The following is a 26,825-nucleotide window of genomic DNA, read 5'->3' as shown; positions in this document are numbered from 1 at the left end:
GCTCAGCTCCCCCAGACCCGGGCAGGCTGCGGGGGTCTCAGCACCAGCTCTCCCGCTCCGTTTTTCTCAGTGACTCCGCAGCCCCCTGCAGCCCCCCAGGCGCTGCCCTGCAGCCCGAGCTGATGCCCGAGCCCCGGGACTCGGCCCGGTACCGGCCATGCCGATGGTTGCCAAAAAACCCATTTTGAGGCCTCTTTGTGGGAAGGGCACACCCGGTCCCGGCTCTGCCCCTGTCCCGCTCCATCCGGCACCTCCCCTGCCCCGTCCCGCCCCGCAGCGCCGCTTCCCTCCAGACTTTGCAGGAAGTGCCTGGGTCGGGCTGAGCCGAACCGAACCGAACCGAACCGAACCTAGCCCGGCCGGGCCTTGGGGACCCGGGTTTTGTGTGCCAGGGAGCGGGTGAGAGAAGCGTGTCCGTGATGAGCGGGGCTGAGTGAGTGTGTGCGGGGTCTGCTCGGTGCCGGTCCCGTGGGGGAGGTCCCGGGTGGGGGAGCGGGGGCTGGGGCTGCGGAGGGGCGACTGAAAGGTAGCCCGGGGCTACCGTGTGTGTATGAAATGTGTGTGTGTGTCTGTGCTTGCCCGGAAAGGTCCCTGCAGTGTCCTTTATGCACTCCTGGGGCTGTGTTTGTGGTCCCTGAGCCTCTCCAGCCCAGCCGGGTCAGAGCTGCTTTCTGCTTCTTTCACCACCAATAGTTTTACAAAGCCATAGCAGGTGGTATTTTTGTGTGCATATATCTGTAGGAGAGTTATGCACAGCCCTTTTGTAAGAAATAACCTTGTTATTAGAAACGTGGGTTCCATTTACCTGTTCTTCCTGTCCTTACATGTCCCTAAAGTTTTGTTTCTCCAGGGAGCTGGGCAGGAAATCTTCTCACAGACTGCCTGGGGAACATCCCTGTGGCCATTCCATGCAGGGTGACAGTAAATCCACTGCTACCAGGGCCAGTAGTTTGCTTCTGCTGGCCTTGGATGTTAAAGCCCTTACAAGGTTGTTGTTGTGCTTCACTCACTCAAAAGAAAATCCAATAGCCCATGAGATCCGTGGCAGGGTTTTCAAAAGAACTCCTGATATTCACACAAAAAGTTTGATTGCCAGGCTCAGGAGGGGCTGCAAAATGCAAAGGAAGCAGAAAGAGCAGGAACTCTCAGCGAGACAAGAGGGCACAAGAGGTCTCAAGTTGTGCCAGGGGAGGTTTAGGTTGGACATTAGAAAGAATTTCTTTCTGGAGAGGGTGCTCAGGCATTGGAATGGGCTGCCCAGGGAAGGGGTGGATTCTCCATCCCTGGAGATATTTCAAAAGAGCCTGGATGTGGCACTCAGTGCCATGGGCTGGGAACCACGGGGGGAGTGGATCAAGGGTTGGACTTGATGAGCTCTGAGGTCCCTTCCAACCCAGCCCATTCTAGGATTCTGTGATTCTATAAATGGGGGAGTCAGGAGTATGTGGCTGCTGGTGTGAAAACAAATGTGGTGCCTCTGCTGCTCTTTGTACCCCCAGTGTGCTGTGATGATAGGGGGGGTTTAGGAAAGCTCAGGTGGTTAAAGGCTTCTTCATGCTAAGAAGGAATTATAAATTCATTCAAATTTCATACCTCTGCTCCTTGAGGTCTAAACCCTTCACAGCATGTGCTGTGTGACACCTGCTTTCCCCCTTATCCATGGAGTGTAGGAAACAAGGAGGGGGTGGCAGGCAGCTGGCCAAGGCTTGGTCCCAGTTTTGCTGCACGAGAACATCCCTGTGGAGGCAAACCTGCAGGAGTCCCAATGCCATGGACTTCCCTTCTCTGACCCCCTTCCTGGCCCTGCTTTGCTGCCCTTCTCTTGTTTTCATCTGTGCTCACTTTTATCCCATTGGCACCCAGTGTCAGAACTGGGTTTGAGGAGCTGCTGTCACATCCTCTGGGCTCTGCTCTGGGGTCAGCTCTCCTGGCCCTGGTTTCTCCTCCACTTGTAAAGCTCCCCACTATGACACTTTGAAACCTGCATAGGGTGTGGACATTTTCATTTATATCTTTTAAAGTTAACCCTGCTCTTTATTCTGATGGTGGATAATCTCCCCATTCCCTGCTGAGATGTCATCTGGGAAAACTCAAGAGGTTTTCTCCAGGAGGAGAAGCCTCCATGGCATCCCTCACACTGCATTTCTGTGCCCCCTGCACAGAAATGACTGAGCAAGGATTTCAGTAACACGTCTGTACCCCTCCTGCCCTCTTGCTGGGCTTAGGAACACTCTCCAGCCCCTCTGGGCAGGGGAAGGACAAAGCAACACAAAGCCAAAGCACTTCCCCCTTTTTGTATTTTTGCCACAAAAACCACCTGAGTAGTTTTCTGCAGGGCCCTTTGCGGGTAACTAAACAACCATGGCACTATTAGCAGGACAACAACAAATGAAACAACCCTGGTTTTATCAGGGATGTTGCCCATGCTCCAAGTCCCCACTGTTATTAGTTCCTGCAGTCCAGTCCATTGGGCTATGGTCAGGTCTTTAACAAACACCTTGACACCCTGCTGTACAGTTTGCTCCCAAAAAAGAGAAGAAAAATGTTGGAAAAAAGGAGGAAGGGAAGATTGGTCCCTATAAGAAAAAAAGTTAAGAACACAGGTTGCTTTATCCAGTTGTGTTTGGGGTGGTTCCCCAGACAGGCTTTCCAAAAATTCCAAGAATACCCAAGGTCTGAAAGCGTTCCTTGGGATTTTTGAAGACTAAAAGTAGGCCAAAACATCTGCTGTACTGTTTGATTCTCCAGCATATCTGTTCCCTCAAGGGAAAGCTAAGTCACAGCAAAGGAAAAAGTAGGAAAATCCTCAGTAAGTGCAGGACAGGAAGAGACAGGGTTGTTTGCATGCTTGATGCTGTGCTGGGACCCAGCATCCCACAGATCTGTGGGGTTTGTGCCCAGGAGGAATCCTGCCTCTTGTTAAACTCATTCTGCCAGATCATTGCTACTACCAAGATGAGGACAAATTAAAACCATAAGTGTATTTATAATGCCTTTTCTTGCCATAATCCCACTTATAACTGAGGCTATGCTTTCATGGAATGCAGTTGGGGTACCTGGGAATGGGGTACCTAAAAACATTAATGTGTTTATTATACCTTTTCTTTCCATAACACCTTTTTTTTTTCCATGCTTCCAGTTATAACTGAGGTTCTGTTTTCATGGATACAGTTGGGGTACCTGGGAATGGGGTACCTAAAAGCATTAGTGTATTTATAATGCCTTTTCTTGCCATAATTCCAATTATAACAAGGCTTTCATGGAATGCAGTTGGGGTACCTGGGAATGGGGTCCCTAAAAACATTTGTGTCTTTATTATACCTTTTCTTTCCATAATCCCAGTTATAACTGGGGTTCTGCTTTCATGGATACAGTTGGGGTAGCTGGGAATGGGGTACCTAAAAGCATTAGTGTATTTATAATGCCTTTTCTTTCCATCATTCCAGTTATAACTGAGGTTATGCTGTCACGGATACAGTTGGAATGGACCTGGGTATGGACCATGGTCCTGGGAATGGACCCCCATGGGGGGGGGTTCTCCAGAGCCTGGAATAAAGTTATATTTTCATGGAATTGTTGTGGTTGGAAAAGACCTTTACGACCCCCAACCATTAACCTCTCATTGTGCACTTGTGCTTTCTTCCAGAGCCATCCCTCCTCCTCCTCCTCCTCCTCCTCCTCCTCCTCCTCCTCCTCCTGCTCCCGGTCCCAGCTGCCGGGCAGGACCGAGCATGTCCGCGCTCCATGGATCGGGAATTGGCAGAGCTGCTGGAGCCTGGGGAGGGCAGGGAGGAGCTTTCCGGGGCTCCTGGGCTTCCTGGCTCCTGCCTGGCAGGCAACAGGCTGAGCCTGGATGTGTATCCCGACGGCTGCTGCCGGCTGCTCCGGCTCTTTGCGGGGCGGCCGGGAGAGGTGATGCGGGTGGAATTCCTGCGGCTCAGCACCAACGATCCCTTCCTTGGCACCACGCTGAGCATCCTGCCTCACCTCGGGAACATCAGATCCCTGGTGCTCAAAGGTAAATCCCGGGCCACGTCGCCATCCAACTTTTCTAGGCTAAGATTTTTTTTTTTTGTTTTTTTCTCCGTCCTTCCATCCACACCTGCAGAACAAGCTGCCTGGGGAATTGTTTTGTTCCAGTGCCCCTTGCTCCAGCTTTGCCTCAGCCTTGCTTAGAGCTGGGTGCAGATTTCCACAAGATGCAGCATCCAGGCTCTTCATTTCCTTCCCTTGTTTCTACAGCTGCCTGGGGACTGGTTTTTGAGGTCTGGTTGGCTTGATTTGTGACATCTCTGTCCATCCTCTAGGAAAAGAACATCTTTGCCATGTCAGTGCCAGGAGATGGGGATTTAAAGGTGCTGCATTTTTTGGTAAATGTTCAGTCCCTCTTTTATTTTGGGCAGTGGGCTGAGCTGTCTTTGGGGTTGACTTTGCTAAGTCAACCCTGGCTTAACTCTTGCTCAGGGTGAGTCAGTGTAGGTTTAGCAGAGTTCAAGACAGACCAGAATAGGCAGTTCAGCATTTTATCAAAAATATGACACAGTGTGACCCTTGTGCCTCTCAGACCTATATGTATGACATCATTCTTTACTTTTTTCCATGCCTTTCCTGTAGGAGGATCTCAATACAAATGGGATAATTTCTCTACCAGGCTGAATAATTTGATCATTTAGAGGTGGAATTTTAAAATTAGAGGGGAAAACGGGCACTTTGTGTCCAGAATTCTGGGTTCCAGCTGCAATCTGAAAAGGTTGAGGTTCATTTCTTTGTCTGCCACAGCTTTCTTGTGAAGAATTTGTCTTTCCCCCCTTTAGTAAGATGAGGATAACAGCAATACCTTTTATCAAGCCTGTTTTGTACACAGAGCCTCAGCATCCTGCAGTGTGATAAAGCAGCTGGCTAAGATTTTCCTATGTACAAAGTGCAATCCACAATTGATTGTTCTCATTTTTTACCATTATGACATAAAATAATGTCCAATGCCCTCTGCTACAAGTAGATAACTGTGGAAGGAGAGTAGGAAATGCTGAAGCAATTGAGAGTTTTAAATTTCCTTTTGTTTGCTTGACTTCTTTTCCTTGGGTGCAGCCCTTCTCCAGTTTCAGTGGCACAAGCTGGGGTGGGGGACTTGTGTTCTTCTCTCTCTGCACTCCCTGGCTTACACAGTAGTGAATTACCTGCTTTTCCCCCCATATTTTCACTGCTTTCCTCACACCTGCTCTTGGAGAGCTCTCCCTGCCAGAGGTGACAGATGTGTGAGGAGCCTGGTTCTTTCCATGTTTCAGATCCAGCTGTGTTTAGCAGAGCTCCCCTGCCTGACTTTGGCATCTCTTAACTTCACCATTATACCCCTTCCCCTGACCTATATAATACGTTTGGGTCTGAGAGGCACGAGGGTCACACTGTGTCATATTTTTGATAAAATGCTGAACTGCCTATTCTGGTCTGTCTTGAACTCTGCTAAACCTACACTGACTCACCCTGAGCAAGAATTAAGCCAGGGTTGATTTAGCAAAGTCAACCCCAAAGACAGCTCAGCCCACTGCCCAAAATAAAAGAGGGACTGAACATTTACCAAAAAATGCAGCACCTTTAAATCCCCATCTCCTGGCACTGACATGGCAAAGATGTTCTTTTCTTAGAGGATGGACAGAGATGTCACAAATCAAGCCAACCAGACCTCAAAAACCAGTCCCCAGGCAGCTGTAGAAACAAGGGAAGGAAATGAAGAGCCTGGATGCTGCATCTTGTGGAAATCTGCACCCAGCTCTAAGCAAGGCTGGGGCAAGGAGCAGAACCCCCACTTCTCTCTGAGTGCTTTGTAATCAGAGCTGCTCACCCTGATCAGCAGCTCCTCATCTTCTTGGCCTCTGTGCTAAGGATTCTCTCTCAGTATGAAGCTGGATGCTGATCTCCTCCTCTCCTTCCCTCCCCACCCAGGTGGCCATGCCAGGGATGAGTTTGGCTCATGTCTCTGTGGCTCCTTGACGAGTTTGCCACCAGCCATGGGAAACCTGAGCTGTCTCACCCATCTGGACCTCAGCTTCAACAGCCTCTCCACCTTGCCCAGCTGCATCCTCCACCTCCCCAGCCTCCGAGTGCTCCTGCTGAGCCACAACAGACTGGTTGCTCTCCCTGAGGACTTTGGCTCCCTGAGCAAGCTGACTTTCTTCTCTGCTATGAAAAACCAGCTGAGGGACTTGCCTCGGAGCATTGGGGAGCTTGCAGTGCTGCAGGACCTGGATCTCTCAGAAAACTCTTTGGAATTCCTCCCAGAAGAAGTTGGAAATCTGCACAACTGCACGGAGTTGGATCTCTCTGGGAATTGCTTATCAAGCATCCCAGACTCCTTAGGTGAGTATTTTCCAGGGGAAAAGAAGGTCTTGCTGAGCCTTTGGTGCAGTCCAGGACCTCTGAGACTCTTGGTCTCTGTCCCTAGAGTCATGAGCACAAACCATCTCTTCTGTGACAGCCAAGTGGGAGGGATGTCCAGAAGAAATGTGGTTGGATCAGTCAGTCTCCTGGAGCATTAGTGTCTCTGTACCATGCTTTCTACTTTTCTGGATCAGGAAGACTCCTAAGATTCAATCCAATTTGCAGGAGCTGAGGATTTGGGTTTGGCCAGCATCCAGGAGTGGAAACAGAAGAGCTGGGTTTTGGTGGGATGCAAATCTGGGCTTGAAATCACACTGCCCAGTGTGGACCAGTCCAGTCAACTGGGATCTGCCTTCTGCTGCCCAGCTTCCTGGCTCTTGGGTCCTGTTTTAATTACTTTGTGTTAATGGAGTGCCCATGGCAGTGGGGGAGTCCCCATCCCTGGAGGTGTTTAAGGCAAAGCTGCTGTGGCACTGAGTGCCCTGGGGTGGGGTAAGGTCATATGGATGATCCCAGAGGGCTTTTCCAGCCTCAATAATTGTGTGATTCCGTGCCCAGGGTGTCACTGACACAGTGCATGGAGGCTTCTGACACCCAGAGTTGTAGCTGGGTGCTGGAAGGCAGGGACCAGGGGAGGCTGCAGTGCCCCTCACCTCATTCCCTGAGCTCCTTTAGTGTGTGAGGTACAGACATGCTGAGCTTTTGTGCTTTTTCCTTACTGTGTGTCTGTACATGTGGTGAGAAGAGAGGCACAGGGAGGGGGTTTGAAGTGCTGTTCAATGCAATTAACAGCAGGGATGGGGGGGGGGGGTCCCTTCTTGTTCCAACCTGCAGCCAATCTGAAGTCTCTGCGGCGGCTGCATCTCCACAGCAACCTCCTGGGGACAGTCCCTGCCTCACTTGCCAGCCTGCCCAGCTTGTCCAGGCTTGATCTGCAGAACAACTGCCTCCGTGCTGTGCCCCCTGAGATCCAGACCCTGCCCTGTGTGCACCTCCGAGGGAATCCCCTGGGAGAGGCTGAGCCCTCCTCACAGCCCGGTAATGACCAAGCTGCTGATGCTCTGGGGTCTGAGCCCTCCCTCAGCCCAGCAGGACACAGGTGGATGTGGGGTAGGGAAGTCAAGCAAGGGGGGAATCAGATCAGATCAGATCAGATCAGGTGGTTATTTTTCTGGAGTAATTATTAGTTTCTAAGGATACAGCCAGTACTGGTCCTGGTTTCTGAGGCCATGCCTGGTCTGAAGGGCTCAGCGGTCCCTGGAGGGCTCAGTGGTCCCTGGGATTCTAGGAAAGGTTTTCCAGTGGAAATGGAAATGGTATTCACAGGAAACAGAGCAGGGTCTGGGCTCTCTGGCAGAGGTGAGCATCAGTTCTTGGACTTGCTGCCTGGCCCTGAGGCTGTGGTGGCATTGAGAGCACTGGGAGGTCATTCTGCTGTGCAGTTACCTTCTGCTTCCCTGTGGGTTCCCTGCAGCTTTGTCCAAAAGGAAGGTGATGGATAAGAAGATTTATGGACAGGGTTTCCCAATGGTGCTCATGCTGATGAGAGCAAGGGAGGATTCCCAGGGGTGACTTCAGGCAATGAAACACGGCCCTGAGAGCTGCAGGGCTGGAAGATTGAATTATTTTCTAATTCTAATTTTTCTGATTCTACCTGGTTCTGAGTTTTCCTGGGGAGAGTCAGCATTTCCAGTACATCTTGGGACCCCTGGGCCTCTTCCCATCCTCCTGCTGCTGTCTGATCTGAAGCAGTGTGAGCAGGGTTCCATGAACCACCCCAAACAGTGGCAACATTTTCAGTTTTGGTGATGTAAACCAAAACTGAAATGTCAATTCAGCCTTTATTGTCCACCCTGATTTATGCAACCTCTGTCTTCTCCTCCTACCCAAACATTCTGATCTCTGCAGATGAATCCAGTGCCAGAGGGCTGAGAAGACTCTTCCTTCCATCAGGAGAGAACAGGTAAGCCTCTGTTATTAAAAAGTTTTATTACAGTGGTGTAACAAGGTCCCAGACAAGACTGGGTATTGCATGTGTGCAGAGGAGCTTGTGTGGCCTCAGCAGGAGCTGCTTCTGTTGATTTTTGGAGGGCTGAAGTCACTGCCCGGTGTCATACATGAATGCATTTCTCCTGGAAGCTTTACTGTCACCTCTGAAGGCTGCAAAGTGGTCCTGGCCTGTGGCATCCATTTCTACTTCCCACCGGGGTCTGCCTCTGACCCTCTGCAGATCCATTTCCAGACCCTCGCCCCGGATCCCCGCTGGGTCAAGCTGAGACACCACGATGTCCTGCTGAGCAGAGTCCTGGAGCTGCAGCCTCACGGGGTCAGATTCCACCAGGTGAGCACCATCCAGGCCACCTCTCCATCTGCAGGAGTTTGGCAGAGCCTGCTGAGAGAGCCTCGTGGGGTTTTTGGAACACCTGCCCCATCACTTCTGCTTTTTGGTAAATGCAGGGCTGGTTTGGAAAAGCCCCAGTGCAGAGGCTCAGGAGGACACAGCCAGCTCCTCTGGCATGGGCTGCTCTGGTTCTTTGGCTTCCCCATTGGAGTCTGGATTGCCAGGAAGCTGAAGAGGAGCCATCAGTGTGCCCAGGTGGCCAAGAAGGCCAATGGCATCCTGGGCTGGCTCAGGAACAGCGTGGCCAGCAGGTCCAGGGAAGGGATTCTGCCCCTGTGCTCAGCCCTGGGGAGGCCACAGCTTGAGTCCTGTGTCCAGTTCTGGGCCCCTCAGCTCAGGAAGGAGATTGAGGTGCTGGAGCAGGTCCAGAGAAGAGCAAGGAGGCTGGGAAGGGATCCAGCACAAGTCCTGTGAGGAAGGGCTGAGGGAGCTGGGGGTGTTGAGGCTGGAGAAGAGGAGGCTCAGGGGAGACCTCATCACTCTCTCCAACTCCCTGAAAGGAGGTTGGAGCCAGGGGGGGGTTGGGCTCTGCTCCCAGGCAACTCTCAGCAAGACAAGAGGGCACAAGAGGTCTCAAGTTGTGCCAGGGGAGGTTTAGGTTGGACATTAGAAAGAATTTCTTTAGGGAGAGGGTGCTCAGCCATTGGAATGGGCTGCCCAGGGAAGGGGTGGATTCTCCATCCCTGGAGATATTTCCAAAGAGCCTGGATGTGGCACTCAGTGCCATGGGCTGGGAACCACGGGGGGAGTGGAGCAAGGGTTGGACTTGGTGAGCTCTGAGGTCCCTTCCAACCCAGCCCATTCTGTGATTCTGTGATTCTATGATTGCTCCTGCTTGTCCTGAGCTATAACTTTTCTCACTCCCAACCCTCCTGTGCCAGAGGATAAGTGCTGTGCCAGCATTTGGCCTCACCCTGCCAGGGGAACCAGTCACATCCTTCCCTAAAATCCTGAGCCTGTGGTTTTCCATCAGGCTGGTGAGTACTTATGCCAGGGCTGATAACCATGTTGCTTTTCTCTTTCTGCCCACAAGCTGCTGCACTTTTCCTGCCATCACTCCACGTGGCAGACCTGGGGGCATCTGTCACCTCCCTGGAGGCTGCAGGACAGAGCAGGTCCTCACTCCCTGCTTTTTCCTCCTGTCAGGGTTTAACACTGGCAATTAAACCCAATAACAGCTGCTCTCTCTCTATTAATCTCTCTCTCCTCCCTGGTAAAGAAAGGAGAGAGAATAAGGGAGAGAGACTGATGGGTTGGAAACTGAACTACACAACTTTAATGAAACAGGAATGAGAAATAGGAAAAATGACTAAATCTATGGAAATCTACAGGAAAATTGATGCCAGGTTCCTCCCCCTCTCCCCCAATAACTCTCCCATCCCCACTGAGGCTGCAGGGCAGCCCTGGGACAGTCCAGGCTGGAATCCTGGGGTCAGCAGCAGTTGGGAGCTGGAGGCAGGAACACAGAGATTCAGGCTGGGATGGATCAGGAGCAGAGGCAGAGGAAGGGATGGAATCCTCCCAGGATGCTGAAGCAACCAGGGAAGGGGTGAAGAAAGGGAAGCAGGAAAGGCAGGAAGGGCAGGAAGCTGGAAGCTGGCTTGACCCTGGTGATCCCTGCAATTTCTCCTGAGGATGAGGTGTATGGGATGGAATCCTCTGTTTGGTCAGTTCTGGCATCTCTCTTGTCCCTTCCTCCCCAAAGGAGGCTGCAGGTGGGACCTCTTTATTCCTCCTGGAGGGTAAAATGTTCCTCAGAGCTGAGCAGTGTCCTTGGCTCTGCACACCAGGCTCTGGCTGGAACTATAACCATGGAGTGGGATCAGTCCTAGAAGCAGACACTGTCTGAGAAACTTGCTGTGAATTTCAGCAGTGCAGCTGCTTACAAGAGACTGAGCTGAGAGCAAAAGGACAAGACAGAAAATCCCCTTTATCCTGGCCCAAAACAGGACACCTCCCCCTTCTTGCCTGCAGTGGAAGCCACAGAGCAGAGCTAGGGTTGGTTTTATCCTTTCTATTGGTTTCTCATGGGAATGCTTTTGGTTTTCTTTTCCCTAGGAGGTGCAGATCTGGATGCCATGTGCCTTCCCTCAAACACTTCACCAGCGTGAGGTGGTGGTTCGGACCTTCAGTGGGCAGAGCTGGAGTGACCTCACAACAAGAGTGGAGCAGCAGAGAAAATCCAAGGTAAGCAGAGTGGAGTGACCAGTGCCCACACAGTCTTCCTCTTATCCTCGTTTGGTTTTGCCCATTTGAAATGTCTCCTGAGCTGTGTTTTCAGGTAACTGCCATAAAATGATTTCAGCTCCAGGTTCCCTCTCTCATGGAGTTGTGTCTCCTGGAAGTGATGAGTTGCAGAGTGTCTCTTCCAGTGCTTCCATCTGCTGGGCTGCCACTGGCACTTCTTTTCCTGCAATTATTTTATTCTGTCCTGTACCTGTGTGTTTTCTGTCCCTCCCTGTCTCTAACAGAAGCACGTGGCTCACTGCAGTGTCCTTCACTTCTCTTGGTTCCTCGTCGTGTCTCGACTTGTGCAGAATGAATGCAAAGTGCCATCAGAGGGGACCCTGCTCTTTTCCAGTGTGGATCCAAACATCAAAGTCACCTTTCCTCCTGGGGTCACCGAGGAGCCCCGCAGTGTCAGGCTGCAGGTGTGCACGTTCTACAGACAGGCTTGGAAAAGCCCCAGGCAGCTGCTGGCCAGTGCCAAGTGTGGGAGATGCAAGTGAGATGCTTGGGGTCATCTGTGGCAAGTGAGATGCTTGTCCTGGGGTGATCTGTGGCCTACCTGGAAGCTTTATGGGCTAAGCCATCTCAGATCATCTCTCTCCTACCTTCCCTGCCTGAAAATCGTGTGGGGAAGGGGTCTCCTGGCAGTGTTCCCTCTGGAAGATCAGCAGGTAGCAGCTGAGCAGGGAGCACAAGGAGATTTTGTCTCTTGTTCCCATGCAGAAGTCTGGCAGAAGAGTTCAGTGAGTCTGGGGGACTGCTTGGGACTGATTATCCACGGGGATCTAATTGTAAAACCACCCCACTAGAATGAATTTATAGAGCAGATTTCAGGCAGATTTCACTCCTGTGTCTCCCTGGACCTTGCTCCACAGCAGCTTTTGCCTGCTGGGAACTGGGGGAGCAGTGTGGGAATTTGGGTGCCCTGCTGACTCTGGAGCTTTACACACCCAGGTGCTTCCAGTCTCTGCAGAGGAGATCCAGGAGCTCACAGCTGATGCAGGATGCAGAGCCAGTTCCCTGCTCTGCCTCTCCCAGGATTCCCTGATGGATTTTCTCCAGCCAGTTCGAATTCAGCTGCCCCTCCCTCCTGGGCTCACAGGTCAGTTTGTTCCCAAAATCAGCAAAAGATAAAAAAACCATCCCTGGAGTGTTACCCACAAATGGCAAGCTGGAAGTGGCTTTCCAGCCTTATAGCAATAAAACTTGCTGGGGTTTTCTGCAGGATCAGCAAGTGCTGGTGCAGGGGGGGGGGGGGGGCAGCTGGCAGTAGTCCAGGGCCACCAGCCCAGTGACCAGCAGCACAAACTGGGAGAGCTACACAGAGAAATTGATTTCTTTGCCAAACTGCATTTAGGCTTCTGTGTTTTGGTATGGAGAGGCACTGCTGCCAGCTGGGGAGGTGCTTTGCAAAAAAGGGCTTTGAGTGATGATTGGCAATAGCCTGAAGCAGAGAACAAGGATGCTGCCTCCAGGGATCTGCCTTGTCTCTTCCTTCCTTGCTCATGAACCAGGTGCTGAGCAGCTGAAAGTTTAAAATCATGCACTAAGGCATCTCCCACCCTGAATAATGATATAAACAGCCTCAGCCTTGCCAGGAATTCCTCTGCATTCTCAGTATTCTGTGCCTCTCAGTTCCCTCTTTCACCTTTCTCCACCTTTCCTGTCTTTCCTGTGAAGAGGTAAAATAATTTTGGGCTGTGGCTGGGTCTCCATCATAACACTGCTCAGTATTTGTGTGCCTGAAGTGCATCAGGATTGAGAAGTCTGTGGGATGTATGTTTAAAAAGAGACAGAAATTAATTAAAAATCCTAGATACTGGAGGTGGGAATTGTCCAATGAATCTGTGGGTGGAAATCAGTCCACTCTAAGTGGGCATTTTCTGCCAGAATATCCTGGAAGCATTGGGGGAGCCTCATGCTTTGATTGCTGCTCTTCTTTGTCCAGAGTGCAGTCCTGGATACTGAAGAGAGGGTCACGAGTCTTTCTTAAATTGGCATTTTTTTAAAAGAGAATCACCCAAAGCTGTGGCTGGGTTTGTAAAGCCATGGGTAAAGGATTCAGGGGCATATAGGATCTCTTGATTGTTGTCTGTAGGGCTAAATTTGGATTGGTCAAGGCTGCATCTCCTCCATGGTGACCTGGAGGGCCAAACCTGGGATGACATTACCAGTCAGGTGGTGCTGGAGTTCACCCATCTTTATGCAGTGTTTGAAGTCACCCACTTCTCCTGGTAAGTGCAGGACTGAGGAAAAAATGGGATGTTCCTCTGCCTCACTGCTGACACCCTGAGCAGGGCTCTGCCTCTGACCCTGCTGCTTCCCTTTCCCCTTTGCAAGTCAGGCCCAGCTTGGCACTTGGTCTCTACCTGTTGCTTTCAGTCTTGTGGGTGGGAGATGGGACTCTCTTCCTAGGCAGGATCCTTTTCCTTTTCCCTTTCCATTTTCTTCTTTTCCTTTTCATTTTCCTTCTTTTCTTTTTCCTTTTTCCTTTTTTCTTTTCCCTTTCCCTTTCCCTTTCCCTTTCCCTTTCCCTTTCCCTTTCCCTTTCCCTTTCCCTTTCCCTTTCCCTTTTCCTTTTCCTTTTCCTTTTCCTTTTCCTTTTCCTTTTCCTTTCCCTTTCCCTTTCATTTTCCCTTTCCCTCTTCCTCTTCCTCTTCCTCTTCCTCTTCCTCCTCCTCTTCCTCTTCCTCTTCCTCTTCCTCTTCCTCTTCCTCCTCCTCCTCCTCCTCCTCCTCCTCCTCCTCCTCCTCCTCCTCCTCCTCCTCCTCCTCCCTCCTCCTCCTTCTCTTTTTCTTTTTCTTTTTCTTTTTCTTTTTCTTTTTCCTTTTCCTTTTCCTTTTCCTTTTCCTTTTCCTTTTCCTTTTCCTTTTCCTTTTCCTTTTCCTTTTCCTTTTCCTTTTCCTTTTCCTTTTCCTTTTCCTTCTCTCCTTCTCCTTCTCTCTCCTTCTCCTTCTCCTTCTCCTTCTCCTTCTCCTTCTCCTTCTCCTTCTCCTTCTCCTTCCTCCTTCTCCTTCTCCTTCTCCTTCTCCTTCTCCTTCTCCTCTCCTTCTCCTTCTCCTTCTCTTCCTCTCTTCTCTTCTCCTTCTCTCTTCTCCTTCTCCTTCCTTTTTTCTTTTTCGTCCTTTTCCTTTTTTCCTCCTTTTCCTTTTTTCCTCCTTTTCCTTTTTTCCTTTTTTCCTTTTTTTTCCTCTTTTTCCTTTTTTTCCTGTTTTTTCCCTTTTCCCTGTTTATTCCCCCTCTGCCAGGTACTGGCTGTGGTACAGCACCAAGAGCTACATTGGAGGCATTGCCCGGAAAGTCTACGAGCGGCTGCGGCTGCACCAGGTGAACTTCATTGCCCTGCAGAGGAGGAAGGACCCCGAGCAAGTCCTGCTGCAGTGCATCCCCAAACACAAGGTCTGCTCTGCTCCTGAGCTTCTTGTGCCTCCTGATGCAGGAAACACAAAAAACCTCCCTGCCCCGGGGTGGTGCTGTCTGTGCTCACCCAGAGTTGCAGGGAGGAGGAAAACTCATTCTGTGCAGCAGCTGATGCTTTGCAGTGATTTTTTTCCCTGTGGAACCTGAGGGCTGGGCTGTTAAACCCAGCTGAGGGACAGGAACTGGCCACGTGCATGGTGTTAGCATCCAGCAAACATGAGACAAAAGGTGCTGGCTTGAACTTCAAGACGTGAAAGTGTCACTTGTCTGACACAGACCAGGAGTGGGCAGAAGCACTGCTTAGGTTTCAGCTGGTGTGGTCAGAAATGGTGATGTTCCTGGTGTTTACAGCTCCAGCAGTGGATCAGAACCCATGATCCTTCCTGAGCCTGCACCCCAGGTTAGTTTGGGCTCTTAGTTGGAGCTAATCTGGCTGATTTTGTACAGAGGGAGATGGCAAAACTCACACGTTCCCTTCCCTCACATCTATCCCAGAGGTGTCAGCCCTCAGCAGTGTTAGCAAAGCAGGGTCTGGTTTTGTATTTGACAGCTCAAGGAAGTGAGGATTATTTTATCAGCCTGTCAGAACTGTGTATCCAGCTGTCTGCACGATCCTCTGCTCTGGTTGTTCTGGTTTTTTTTATTTTTTCTTCTGTATTGAAATTACCTGTGGACATCAGCACCTGTAAGGATTCTTTATCTCTTGGGTTCTGGGCTGAAATTGTTTCCAGAAGAGGCAGCAATGTCTCTCACAGTCAGACCAGGGTTTGGGGGTGCCTGTATTCCTGCAGGGATGGTCATGGGGTGAGAGAAAAGGTTTTACAGTTACAAATGGAATGAATAAGAGACACCTTGCTGACCCTTGCACTGCCTCTGAGACCCCAGATTTCACACTGTGATCACAGCCCAAATGAGCTTTCTGCTCTCCTCATCTGTGCTGTTGTAACATGTGGCTTTTTGCAGAGAAAATGTATTTTAATGATGTATTTTAATGGGATACTGTGAGGCCAACAAGGTAGCAAGTAAATTCCTTGCTGTCTTTGAAGGTTACTTTTTAAAAACACAGAGACATTGCTGAGAGGGCTTTTTAATGGCAGCTTTGGGTGGCTGATCTTTGCTAACCCACGTGGGCTTTTCTGCTTTCTGTTTCAGAACAGCAATAGGGAAGCTGCAGAACTCAGAGCATCCCTTCCTTGTCTATATGTACCTGGGATAGGAGGAGGGGGGTGTTTGCTCATTTATTTACATCCCTTCCACGTGCAATGGACTTTCCCTGTGGAACACGACTGGGAGGAACACTGTGGGCACAGGGACATGCACAGGGGCAGACGTGGGGGTTTCTGTGGTTCTTCTTGCCAGGTTGACCCAGTGCTGAAGAAGCTGCAGGACCGGTACCGAGGCCCTGAGCCCTCTGACGTGGTGGAGATGTTTGAGGGAGAACAATTTTTTGCAGCTTTTGAGCGAGGCATCAGCATCGATATGGGTATGGTGCTACTGGGCTCCTTCCTCTGGCTCTCTGGCCCTGGGCACGTTTCTGCTGGGCTCTGTGTCCCTGTGCAAGGATGACACACAATTCATGAAGTGTTCCATATTTTATTAGTGGTTGGAGAGCAGCCAGACAGAGAGGGAGCTGGGAGTCTGGATTGCCAGGAAGCTGAAGAGGAGGCAGCAGTGTGCCCAGGTGGCCAAGAAGGCCAATGGCATCCTGGGCTGGCTCAGGAACAGCGTGGCCAGCAGGTCCAGGGAAGGGATTCTGCCCCTGTGCTCAGCCCTGGGGAGGCCACAGCTTGAGTCCTGTGTCCAGTTCTGGGCCCCTCAGCTCAGGAAGGAGATTGAGGTGCTGGAGCAGGTCCAGAGAAGAGCAAGGAGGCTGGGAAGGGATCCAGCACAAGTCCTGTGAGGAAGGGCTGAGGGAGCTGGGGGTGTTGAGGCTGGAGAAGAGGAGGCTCAGGGGAGACCTCATCACTCTCTACAACTCCCTGAAAGGAGGTTGGAGCCAGGGGGGGGTTGGGCTCTGCTCCCAGGCAACTCTCAGCAAGACAAGAGGGCACAAGAGGTCTCAAGTTGTGCCAGGGGAGGTTTAGGTTGGACATGAGAAAGAATTTCTTTCTGGAGAGGGTGATCAGGCATTGGAATGGGCTGCCCAGGGAAGGGGTGGATTCTCCATCCCTGGAGATATTTCAAAAGAGCCTGGATGTGGCACTCAGTGCCATGGGCTGGGAACCACGGGGGGAGTGGAGCAAGGGTTGGACTTGATGAGCTCTGAGGTCCCTTCCAACCCAGCCCATTCTAGGATTCTATGATCCCATGGCATTCCTCTCTGTCTCCAGCTTGCCCAGCCCCAGGCCACTGAGCTGCTCCCCAAAGCTTGCTCCCTGTTTTTCCCTCTGCCAAGGGCTGTTTGCAGGTTTGCATTTCCTCTTGGGCTGTTGTAGCCTGCAGAGGGCAATAGCCAAGGGTGCTTGTTTTATGGCTGATCTGCTTCTGAAGCCAACTGTGCCCTTTTCCTGGCATCTGAGACACCACCCAGGAGTTGTGTGTGGTGATCTAATCAGTGCTGCCCGTTTCTGAGAGAACACATACAAGGATATTTGGTTTTGAGAAGGTATTGCTGAAATAATCCAGGGAAAAAGATTTCCTCCTAATGGAGCCATTAGAAAAGAGGGAAAGGAGGAGCAGGACCAAAACCTGAGATGGTGTTTTATGCCCTGTTGTGTTTGGTCCCATTGCAGCTGCCAAATGTTTTCTGCAAACCTGAATGTTTCATTGGGGTAAATTAAGAGCAGCTCCATGAAGCACCAGCACATCCACTGACCTGTCCCTGGAACTCAGGAGGCCAGAGCCTGTCCCTCTGTCCTTGTGCTGACTTCACTCCAGCTTCATTTCCAGACAGTTACAGCCAGGAATGTTGTACCTGATGACACTTTCCTGGTTAGCTCTGTTCCTATTCCTGCACCCACTGCAAAAGTGGTGATGAGATGGGTGACCTCATTTTGTGCATCAGGGGATGTGATTGCAGCTGATGTTATTGCTGCCCTCCTAGAGGCAGAAGGGCCCCAGGATGAGTGGGAAGTGCCGAGGACAGAGGTGACCCCAGGTCTTGCCCTGCTTTGCCTTCTCTTCCCAAACTTCATCTCCACCTCGTGGCCAATTCTCCTTTTTCATCCCATTTCTCCAGACTGATTTCTGCTTTCCCTGCGACCCAGTGAGGCAGAGGGAGCTACAATTCTTTCAGGCATGAGTAGGAGCAGGCAGTAGCATGGGGGCTACAACTGGGTGCTGGTCCATGCCTGGAAAGCTGAATTTTCCAGCAGAAGCTGAGTGGTTCTGCTTCTCTGTGCAGAGCGCCCTGACTGCGTGGATGGACGCCTCTCCTTTATTTTTTACTCCCACTTGAAGAACATGAAGGAAATCTATGTGACTTCTCCTGTAGATAGGAAAGGCCAAGCTGTAAAAGGCCAGGTGAGCAACCAGCTACCCTGATTTTTTTGTTTCCTTCTATCCACATCATCATCATTGTTGCTTTTCTGATGCCTGTCATAATAATGTCTGAGCATTGGGCATAACTCTCCCCTTCCCCTCTTCCCCTTGGCTTTACATTTCACTGAGCAAGCCCTGAAAAACCAAGCAGAGTAGTCTGGAAGGACAAGTCCTCACTCTCTGACATATTCTTGCCATTAACTCTTGGCACTGAGTCCAGCATCAGAGGCTGGGACTTCAATGCTCCTCTCAGGAGCATTTAACTGGGAAGCATGAAGTGAGGATAGGTGAAAAATACTGTATTATTTCCCAGACAGAAAAGATGGTGCAAACAAGCTTGGCCACTGTGCTTGAATCCAAACCTCACTGCATGTTTTCTGTCTGCAAAGGTCTCTTTCTACCGAGGGAGAGTTCCAGAGAACATCCCTGAAGATGCCAGCAGGAGGAGGAAAGGACCAGACTCCCTCTGGCTTGCAACTTTGCCCATCAAGCTGCCTGTGAGTTGGTTTATTTCCTACATGAATGTAGGAAATGAATTTATTTCCTAAATGATGTAGGTGGGGTAAGAGCACGATCTTCCTGCTCAGCTGATTTTTCCTTCCTCCATAAAAATGGCTGCAAGGAATGGCTGCAAGGAATGGCTGCCCAAGTTATGGCATGGTGGAGATTTCCCATTCCCAGTGAGGTTTTCAGAAAGGAGAAACATGAACAGCTGGGAATGGTCTCCATCTCTCCTGCTCATGTTGCCTACCAAGCTTGTTGGAAGGTTGGTCAGGGAGCATGGATCCTTTGAGGGAAGGAGGGATGTAGGACAGGAGGAAGCTCACTCTAACCAAGGGAATTGTCTGGTTTGCTTGTGAACTTCTGAGTCACACAGCAGGAAAAAAGAAAGGTCTAGGATGAGATCGTTGAGCTGGACTTGAATAGAGGAGTTGAGTGTAAGTATTCTGTGTGCTGGCTGATGGAAAGCTCCTCATGAGCCAGCAATGGGTGCCTGCAGCCCAAAAAGCCCACTGAGCCCTGGTCTGCATCAAAAGCAGCATGGGCAGCAGGTCAAGGGGGGGGGTTCTGCTCCTCTTTGGGCTGATGAGAGCCCACCTGGAGTTCTGTGGTGAGTTCTGCACATGATGGAAGGACATGGAGCTCTTAGAGTCCAGAGGAGGTCACAGAGATGATCAGGGGGCTGGAGCATCTTTCCTACAGACAGGCTGAGGAAGTTGGGGTTGTTCAGCATGGAGAGGAGAAGGTTCTGGGCAGACCTCATAGGGGTCTGCAGGGCACCTGAAGGGGCTACAGGAAAGCTGGGGGGGGGGCTTTTTACATGGGTGTGTAGTGAGAGGACAAGGGGCAATGGATTTAAGCTGGAAGAGGGGAGGTTTAGGTTGGACATTGGGAAGAAATTCTGTCCTGTGAGGGTGGTGAGACCCTGGCAGAGGTTGCCCAGGTTGGTTGTGGCTGCCCCCTCCCTAGAAGAGTTCAGGACCAGGCTGGATGGGGCTTGGAGCAACCTGATGTAGTGAAAGGATTGGAACTGGATCATCTTTAAGGTCCCTTCCAACCCAGAGCATTCCATGATCCTGTGGTGTGAAGCACTGGCCTTTAAAACCCTGGCCTTTTGTTACAGTGAGAAATGCAACTTTTGCTTATAGAACTTAACTGAGTTTTGAGAAGCTTAAAAGGAAAATGACCTTTGTAGGCTGAATGCTTCCTATCAGATCATCTGCCCTGATCTCCCGTCCCCTCCTCACACGAGACCTCAGCTACAAATCCAGGCTGAGTGCTTCCTTACCACTGGAGCAGATCTGCTTTGGGGAGAGGGATAATTGTGAAATGCTCAGTAAAGGCAAGAAAGGAAATTCCCAGAGTGAGCGATGACTGGGATTTGATAAATCACTGCCAGGGCAGTGAGCACTGCTGGTCAGTGCCAGTGGGACTGCTCCTGGCTTCTTACAGCCTGGCTCTTCACTCCCAAGATTTTCCTTCCCAGTAGAAGGAAGGAAATTTCTGTGTGGAGACTGAATCACCAGGCACAGTTACCACGTTCTGTGTCTCCCTGTTCCCTGTGACAGAGATTGAAACCCCACCTGAGTGACAGCCCTGGTCCCCTGAATGGCTTCTCCTTCCCCCCCCTGAGCCTGGGCAGTGCTGAGAGTGGTTACCTGACACAGGGCAACCTGCTCAGCATTGCCAGGAGGCTGGGACCTGACTGGCAGAGCATTGGCCTCAACCTGGGCTTGAGCTATCAGCAGATTGAGCGTATAGGATACAACAACAGGTACAGCCCTTCCCTTCCCTTCCCTTCCCTTCCTTTCCCTTCCCCGCCCTGCCCTTCTTCCTCCCTTCCCTTTCCCCTTCCCTTTCCCTTTCCCTTTCCCTTTCCCTTTCCCTTTCCCTTTCCCTTTCCCTTTCCCTTTCCCTTTCCCTTCCCCTTCCCCTTCCCCTTCCCCTTCCACTTCCCCCTCCCCTTCCCCTTCCCCTTCCCCTTCCCCTTCCCCTTCCCCTTCCCCTTCCCATTCTCCTTCTCCTTCTCCTTCTCCTTCTCCTCTCCCTCTCCCTTTCCCCTTCCCATTTCCCTCTTCCTCTCCCTCTTCCTTTCCCCTTCCCGTTTTCCTCTCCCTTCCCCTCTCCCTCTCCCTCTCCTTTTTCCTTTCCCTTTCCCTTTCCCTTTCCCTTTCCCTTTCCCTTTCCCTTTCCCTTCCCCTTTCCTTTTTCCTTTCCCTTCCCCTTCCCCTTCCCCTTCCCCTTCCCCTTCCCCTTCTCCTTCCCCTTCTCCTTTCCCTCTCCCTCTCCCTCTCCCTCTCCCTCTCCCTCTCCCTTTCCCTTTCCCTTTCCCTTTTCCTTGTCCTTCCTCTTCTCCTTCCCCTTCTCCTTTCCCTTCTCCTTTCCCTTCTCCTTTCCCTCTCCCTCTCCCTCTCCCTCTCCCTCTCCCTCTCCCTCTCTATTTATCTCCCTTCAATCTAACAATACAAATTAATGCCTGGTTGAAAGGTTTCCCACTGCAATTGTTTCACTAAAAAAAAACCAAAAATCACTAATGCAGCTTCTCAAAGCATTACCTGCTTTCTAGAAAACTGATGGCTTTCTCTTGCTGCTATAAAACAAAGTTTCATGTTTGAAAAATAAAACTGGGAAACAAACCTGATGAGTTTGGAAGTTCAGATGAGTTTTATTCCTCTTCTGTTCTGGGATCTGGATTCCTGGGCATCCTCCCCCTCTGGCTGAGCCATTCCTTGGGAATCTCATCCCTATCCAAACAGAGCTGGTGGCACAGCATGGGATGTGCAGGCTGAGCCAGAGAATCAGACTTCTTACGCCCAAACTACTGTTCCTGGTGGGAACTTACATTCAAAAGCAGAAATTTGGTTTGTTTGCTTTTATATTTCCATGAGGAAAACCTTTCCTAGAGAGATTTTCTTGTGGGAACAGCAATTCCTGTGGGATGGGTGGGCACCAGGCAGGCTCACACAGTGTCCTGTGTGTCCGGGTGGCTCCCGGCAGGTTGGACCCACCTCGGTTGTTTCCTTTCTGCAGAGAGGACCTGGACAAGCAGATCCTGGATATGCTGTTTTCCTGGGCTCAGCAGAACTCGGGGGATCCTGGCTGTGTGGGGAGGCTGATCACAGCCCTGAGGGACAGCGGGCGCCAGGACATCGCCGAGGAGGTGGAAACCATCCTGGAGCTGGGGAGGCAGAAGTACAGGGATTCCATCCACAGGCTGGGCTTGGAGCCAGGCACCAGCACCCAGGACTCTGCAGCTGCTGCCCCGTAGCACCCAGCACACAGAACTGGACTGGGTTCCACCCAGCAGGCAGAACTGGACTGGGTTTCTCCCATCAGACAGAACTGGACTGGGTTCCACCCATCAGACAGAACTGGGCTGGGTTCCACCCAGCAGACAGAACTGGGCTGGGTTTCACCCATCAGACAGAACTGGGCTGGGTTTCACCCATCAGACAGAACTGGGATGGGTTTCTCCCATCAGACAGATCTGGACTGGGTTTCTCCCATCAGACAGAACTGGACTGGGTTTCACCCATCACACAGAACTGGACTGGGTTTTACCCATCACACAGAACTGAACTGGGTTTCTCCCAGCAGACAGAACTGGACTGGGTTTCTCCCAGCAGACAGAACTGGACTGGGTTTCACCCATCAGACAGAACTGGACTGGGTTTTACCCATCAGACAGAACTGGGCTGGGTTTCACCCATCAGACAGAACTGGACTGGGTTTTACCCATCAGACAGAACTGGGCTGGGTTTTTCCCATCAGACAGAACTGGACTGGGTTTCTCCCATCAGACAGAACTCAGCTGGGTTTCACAGGGGTCCCTCTGCACACTGGGGTGTCCTGGGTGCTCCCACCTCCAGGGATGGTGTCTGCCCAAGGAGCTGGATGCTGACTGACTTGTGAGCAGCCTGCTGACCATTTTAGGTTCCATCCTCCTGTCCACTTGTGCCAGCCCCTGGCAGGGTGCATTTGTGAGGCTTTTCTGTACTTCCACTTCTTGAGCTTGAGCTTTTAGATTTCAGAAACACAGAGAAATTCAGAGGCTGTGTGTTGAGTAGGGGCTAAAGTGGCCTTTAATGAATTAATACTCATGTATATTTATTTATAATTTATTTCTGAAGCTGTGTTCTGCTAGAAACACTTGGTGTGTGCATTTGGGTCTGTTTGTACTCCAGTGTTTGCTGGGAGAGTAGAGGTGCAGTGTGTTATAAAGTCCTGTGGTGTGGTCTCTTCAGCTATTGCTGTTCATGGTGTAGTTTGCTAACATGAAAATGTGAATTGTGTTCCCCATGAAAATATTTTTTGCCAAATCTCTTCCAGTTCCCTCAAGCCTGCAACAAAACCTAAGTATTCATGAGGAAAAGGAACTAATTTCCAGCAAAACTGCTCTTGTTTTTTGGTTTGTCTCCAAAAGTTATTTTGGAACAAATAAAATGTCACATTGTCCCTGGTCTGCTGCACCTGCCAGGCTTTTTATGTGACACCCACATGCTGCTGGGCTTTGTCAGAGTTCCAGGTTTATTCTGCAAACAGGTAAAAATTCATAACCCTGCTGTTCTGGGAGACATCCTGATTTAAGTAAAATTTCCCTTGGAGTTTCTCAGGGATATTCCTCACATCCTCCCAGTGAAAATCTCCTGGGTAGCAGGGAAGGTTTGACACCTTCTGGAGTTTGGGGAGAAGCAAAATCTGCATTTTACAAACTGCTCTCATCAGCTGTGAAATGGGCACTGTTGTGGGACTGGCACGAGCTGTGCTGAGCCAACCTCCCAGTTTTTGCAGTCTTGTATGAGACTGGAAGGTTTTTTTTATGACTTTTTCACTGCTCGTTGTCCTTGGCTTCTCCCCCTGTCCCTGTCTCATCATGGGGCTCAGCAAGTGACCCTCTGGTGACAGTGGGCAATGTCATGCTGGCTTTTAGAAAGACCATGTAAATGAAATTGTTGTAAGACAGGCTTGGATTCAGCACATCCCCCTTTCAAAGCAACATTTAAAAGGCTGTTTTCAGCCTGAAAAACAAAAATCTGGATAAAAACATCACCCAGAGTCAGCCTGGAGCAGCAAGGTGAGGATGCAGGGGGGTTTCACATCAGTGCTGTTGGAAGAGAGGCACAAAATCCATCTCCTGGCTCCTTTTTTGCTCAGGTCGTTCTCCCACCTCGGGCACAGAGTGATTCCTGTCCAGCCCTGGACAAGCACTTCCAGACCTGAGTTGTGTCACCCTTGGCCTGGGGACTTCCTCAGATCTGATTCCTGAGGCCACACTGTCCCTGAAGGCTCTTGGCTTGAGCTGGATCTGAGTCAATGGAAATCATGTTATTTTTGGGGTGTCTTATCTTTAGCAATAATCTATTTGTGGCACATCACTGCTTCACAGGCTGCAGTTACTCCAGCCAGGAAATGCTGATTACAGTGGCAGTAAATGGTTGAAGCAGAAAAAAAAAAACCCCAAAAACCAAACAAACCAAAAAAAACCCAACCCCTATGTGGCATTTATCTTTTGAATGAAAAGAATGTTCTCCTTTCTGGCTTCTTCCATGGATTCATCACATCCAGGAGCAGTCTCTTTCCCTTTCCAGCTATCTGGCTTTTTCTTTTGCCTACTACACACCTTACAGTGTCCAACAGATTTGTGGGGTTTATTGGGCATGATCCTGATGTGTCCAAAATTCCCCCAAGTCTATTTCAAACAGGAAAAGCCTCCTTTCAAAAAAACCAAACCAAACCAAACCAAACCAAACCAAACCAAACTGAAAAAATAAAGGGAGAAATTGAATGGGAGCAGGAGCATTCCTTCTCCCTTCTTGACTGGAACTTCTCTACCTCTTTAACTCAGAATTGAACCTTTTTCTACTTCATAAACTCCAGCAGATCTCCAGCAGAATGACCAGGGGGTGAATAATGTGTTCCCCACATACCACCTTCCATGTCCAGGTTTAGCTGCCAGGATCCAGATTCAGGTGAGATGCTTCCAGTCTCTGCAAAGATTAATAAAAGAAATTGCTGAGGTATGGAACCCCAGGCAAAGCTTAAATCAGTTTATTAGTTCTGTTTACAGCAGAAAAATGCTGTCTAATTCCCAGAAAAAGACCTGAACAAAGCATGAAGGTGGGGGTTACCCCCAGAGGCTGTGCCCAGTTTGTCTGGTTGCTGTTGCCAGACAAAACCACCATGAAATTCAGGCCATTGATAGGATTGCTGTGATGAGGGACAGGAGATACTTGGGTTGTGTTGAGGTGGTTCAGCCATGAACCCACAGAGCCTGAGACCAAACTGAGGGAGCCTTAGAAGAGCCCCTGCCCATTGCTAAGGTTTCCTGCTCTCTGGTACCCTACAGTGTCCACACTCTCCAGTGCCATGCTGCTGATGCTTTTAAAAAGAAAAGAAACCTGATGGTTCACTCTTTTCCCACAAAAGGAGGCTCACAGCATGTTTTCAGCCTTTAAAACTCTGGGTGAATTGGACTGGGAAAGACATGGAGCTGGTTTTCAGGCACTGGTGCAGCAGAGCCCCAGGTCTGCCTCAGAGTAAGCCCATCAGGCTCTATCCATCAGGTGTGTATCAGGCTTTATCCATCAGGTGTGTGTTGTTAAAATGAGGGCCAGAGCCATCCCCACAGCTGGAATGTACCATTTCCTCACCTCTGCTGAGATAAACTCTGTGTTCCTAAAGCACCCTTTTTCTGTAAATCAGTGTGGCTTGAAAACCCACGTGGGGAGGGAGAGTTTGGTGCTTATTCCAGTTCTCAGCCTCCTGGAAGGAACTTGGTGAGTGGGAAATGTAGAAAACAGTTTTTCTTTCCTGTAGAAAGCAGGAAATTCAGCCTCTGCTGAACCTCCTCCTCACGATAGGGCTGTAGCACCAGGAAATTCAGCCTCTGCCCCTCCTCCTCATGGTAGGGCTGTAGGGTGATCCCATGCAGGAAGTTGCTGTAGGAGCACCAAGAGCCTTCAGCTTGCTGTGAACACCAGTGCAGTTCTCATCTTTTCCAAACAGGAGATGGTGGGACTGGAAAATAGGCCAAGATGCTCAGAGACAACGACTACAGAGTGTTTTTAAAGTCTTTCTACAGCAGTTTATGTCTCCTGGGAAGGGGTGAAGCCTGTGAAGAGGTGGTTGCCATCCCCTGTTTCTCAGCTAGGTGGCACCAAGTGAAATAACCCAACATCATCTCCAGAGAAGCCAAAGCAGCCTCTTTTTTTTCACCACTGGGCACAAGTTCTGATGCTGACTCATTGCTGGGAGCTATTTGAGGCCAAAACATAAATGGCATGTTCAGAAAGGAATTGGTTAAACGAGTGGACAAAAGATCCTCCAGGAAGCAAGTGAGTACAGACAGCTGGATGCATTCCCACCTGGAAGGAGGGAGAGATTGGGAATTACTGAGGAGATGAGTAAAGCAGCAGCAACAAAGCGTGGAGACCCCAGGGAGCCAGGCAGGGCAGGACAGACACCTCTCCTCCCTTTCTCTAGAAAAGCAAAGGCAGCTCCAGGCCCTGCATCTGCTGAAGCTGCCCTGTGGATGAGAGGAGGCCATGCAGAGGTGGTGTTCCCTTGATCCCTCCTCAGGCCTGGCTGAGTTTCACTCCTGGACTGAGAATTCATAGAATCACAGAATGGGCTGGGTTGGAAGGGACCTCAGAGCTCATCAAGTCCAACCCTTGATCCACTCCCCCCGTGGTTCCCAGCCCATGGCACTGAGTGCCACATCCAGGCTCTTTTGAAATATCTCCAGGGATGGAGAATCCACCCCTTCCCTGGGCAGCCCATTCCAATGGCTGATCACCCTCTCCAGAAAGAAATTCTTTCTAATGTCCAACCTAAACCTCCCCTGGCACAACTTGAGACCTCTTGTGCCCTCTTGTCTTGCTGAGAGTTGCCTGGGAAAAGAGCCCAACCCCCCCCTGGCTCCAACCTCCTTTCAGGGAGTTGGAGAGAGTGAAATTCCAACGACAAGCCAGGCAGCACTGCCCATGGTGGGAGATGGGATGCAGCCCATGGGGAGCTGCAAACACCTCCTGACATTGCTGTCACACAGCTGGAGGTGTCTCCAGGCACCTCCTGGCTGGACACAGAAAGTCAGAGCCAGGGGGTGACTGCTCCCATCTGCTGGGTCACCTCACCTTGGGGCACATCCCTGCCATCGGTCGCAGGGAGCACAGGACAGCCCTCCCAATGCAGAAAATCTCATTTCCTGGGGGAAAAAGGTGTCAGGGGGCTGCAGGGCAGAGCTAAAGTTTGGGTTGTGGTGGTGGTTTGAGCTGCTCCCTCCCAAGAATGCAGATTGCTGACTTGTCAGCTCTGGGACATCCTTTGTGAGCTGGGACATCCTCACATGCTTAGTGAGGGTTCTGGCAAAGATTTTATTCTGATGCACTGAGAGAAGCAAGTGTCTCACCCTCAAAAATCC

General features: G+C 50.6%; 1 protein-coding gene across 2 annotated transcripts; it reads left to right on the top strand.

Annotated features, from left to right (window-relative positions):
- The first annotated feature begins 240 nt into the window (after nucleotides 1-240).
- Nucleotides 241-21,918, top strand: PIDD1 (p53-induced death domain protein 1). Of its 2 annotated transcripts, XM_071761577.1 has the most exons (16): nucleotides 241-399; nucleotides 3,647-4,018; nucleotides 5,941-6,354; nucleotides 7,210-7,413; nucleotides 8,284-8,338; nucleotides 8,515-8,716; nucleotides 10,835-10,963; nucleotides 11,248-11,427; nucleotides 11,960-12,107; nucleotides 13,104-13,239; nucleotides 14,254-14,404; nucleotides 15,785-15,908; nucleotides 17,769-17,887; nucleotides 18,295-18,402; nucleotides 19,975-20,180; nucleotides 21,437-21,918. In XM_071761577.1, the coding sequence occupies exons 2-16, from the start codon at nucleotides 3,745-3,747 to the stop codon at nucleotides 21,672-21,674; spliced, it is 2,688 nt and encodes an 895-aa protein (XP_071617678.1). In that variant the 5' UTR covers nucleotides 241-399; nucleotides 3,647-3,744; the 3' UTR covers nucleotides 21,675-21,918. The 2 variants fall into 2 exon arrangements, with proteins under 2 accessions (XP_071617678.1, XP_071617679.1); XM_071761578.1 differs by lacking the exon at nucleotides 7,210-7,413.
- Nucleotides 21,919-26,825: the final 4,907 nt, after the last annotated feature.

The sequence above is a fragment of the Heliangelus exortis genome, chromosome 18 (assembly GCF_036169615.1).
Source record: "Heliangelus exortis chromosome 18, bHelExo1.hap1, whole genome shotgun sequence".
NCBI lineage: Eukaryota > Metazoa > Chordata > Aves > Apodiformes > Trochilidae > Heliangelus > Heliangelus exortis.
This window is presented reverse-complemented; position numbering and strand designations above follow the sequence as displayed.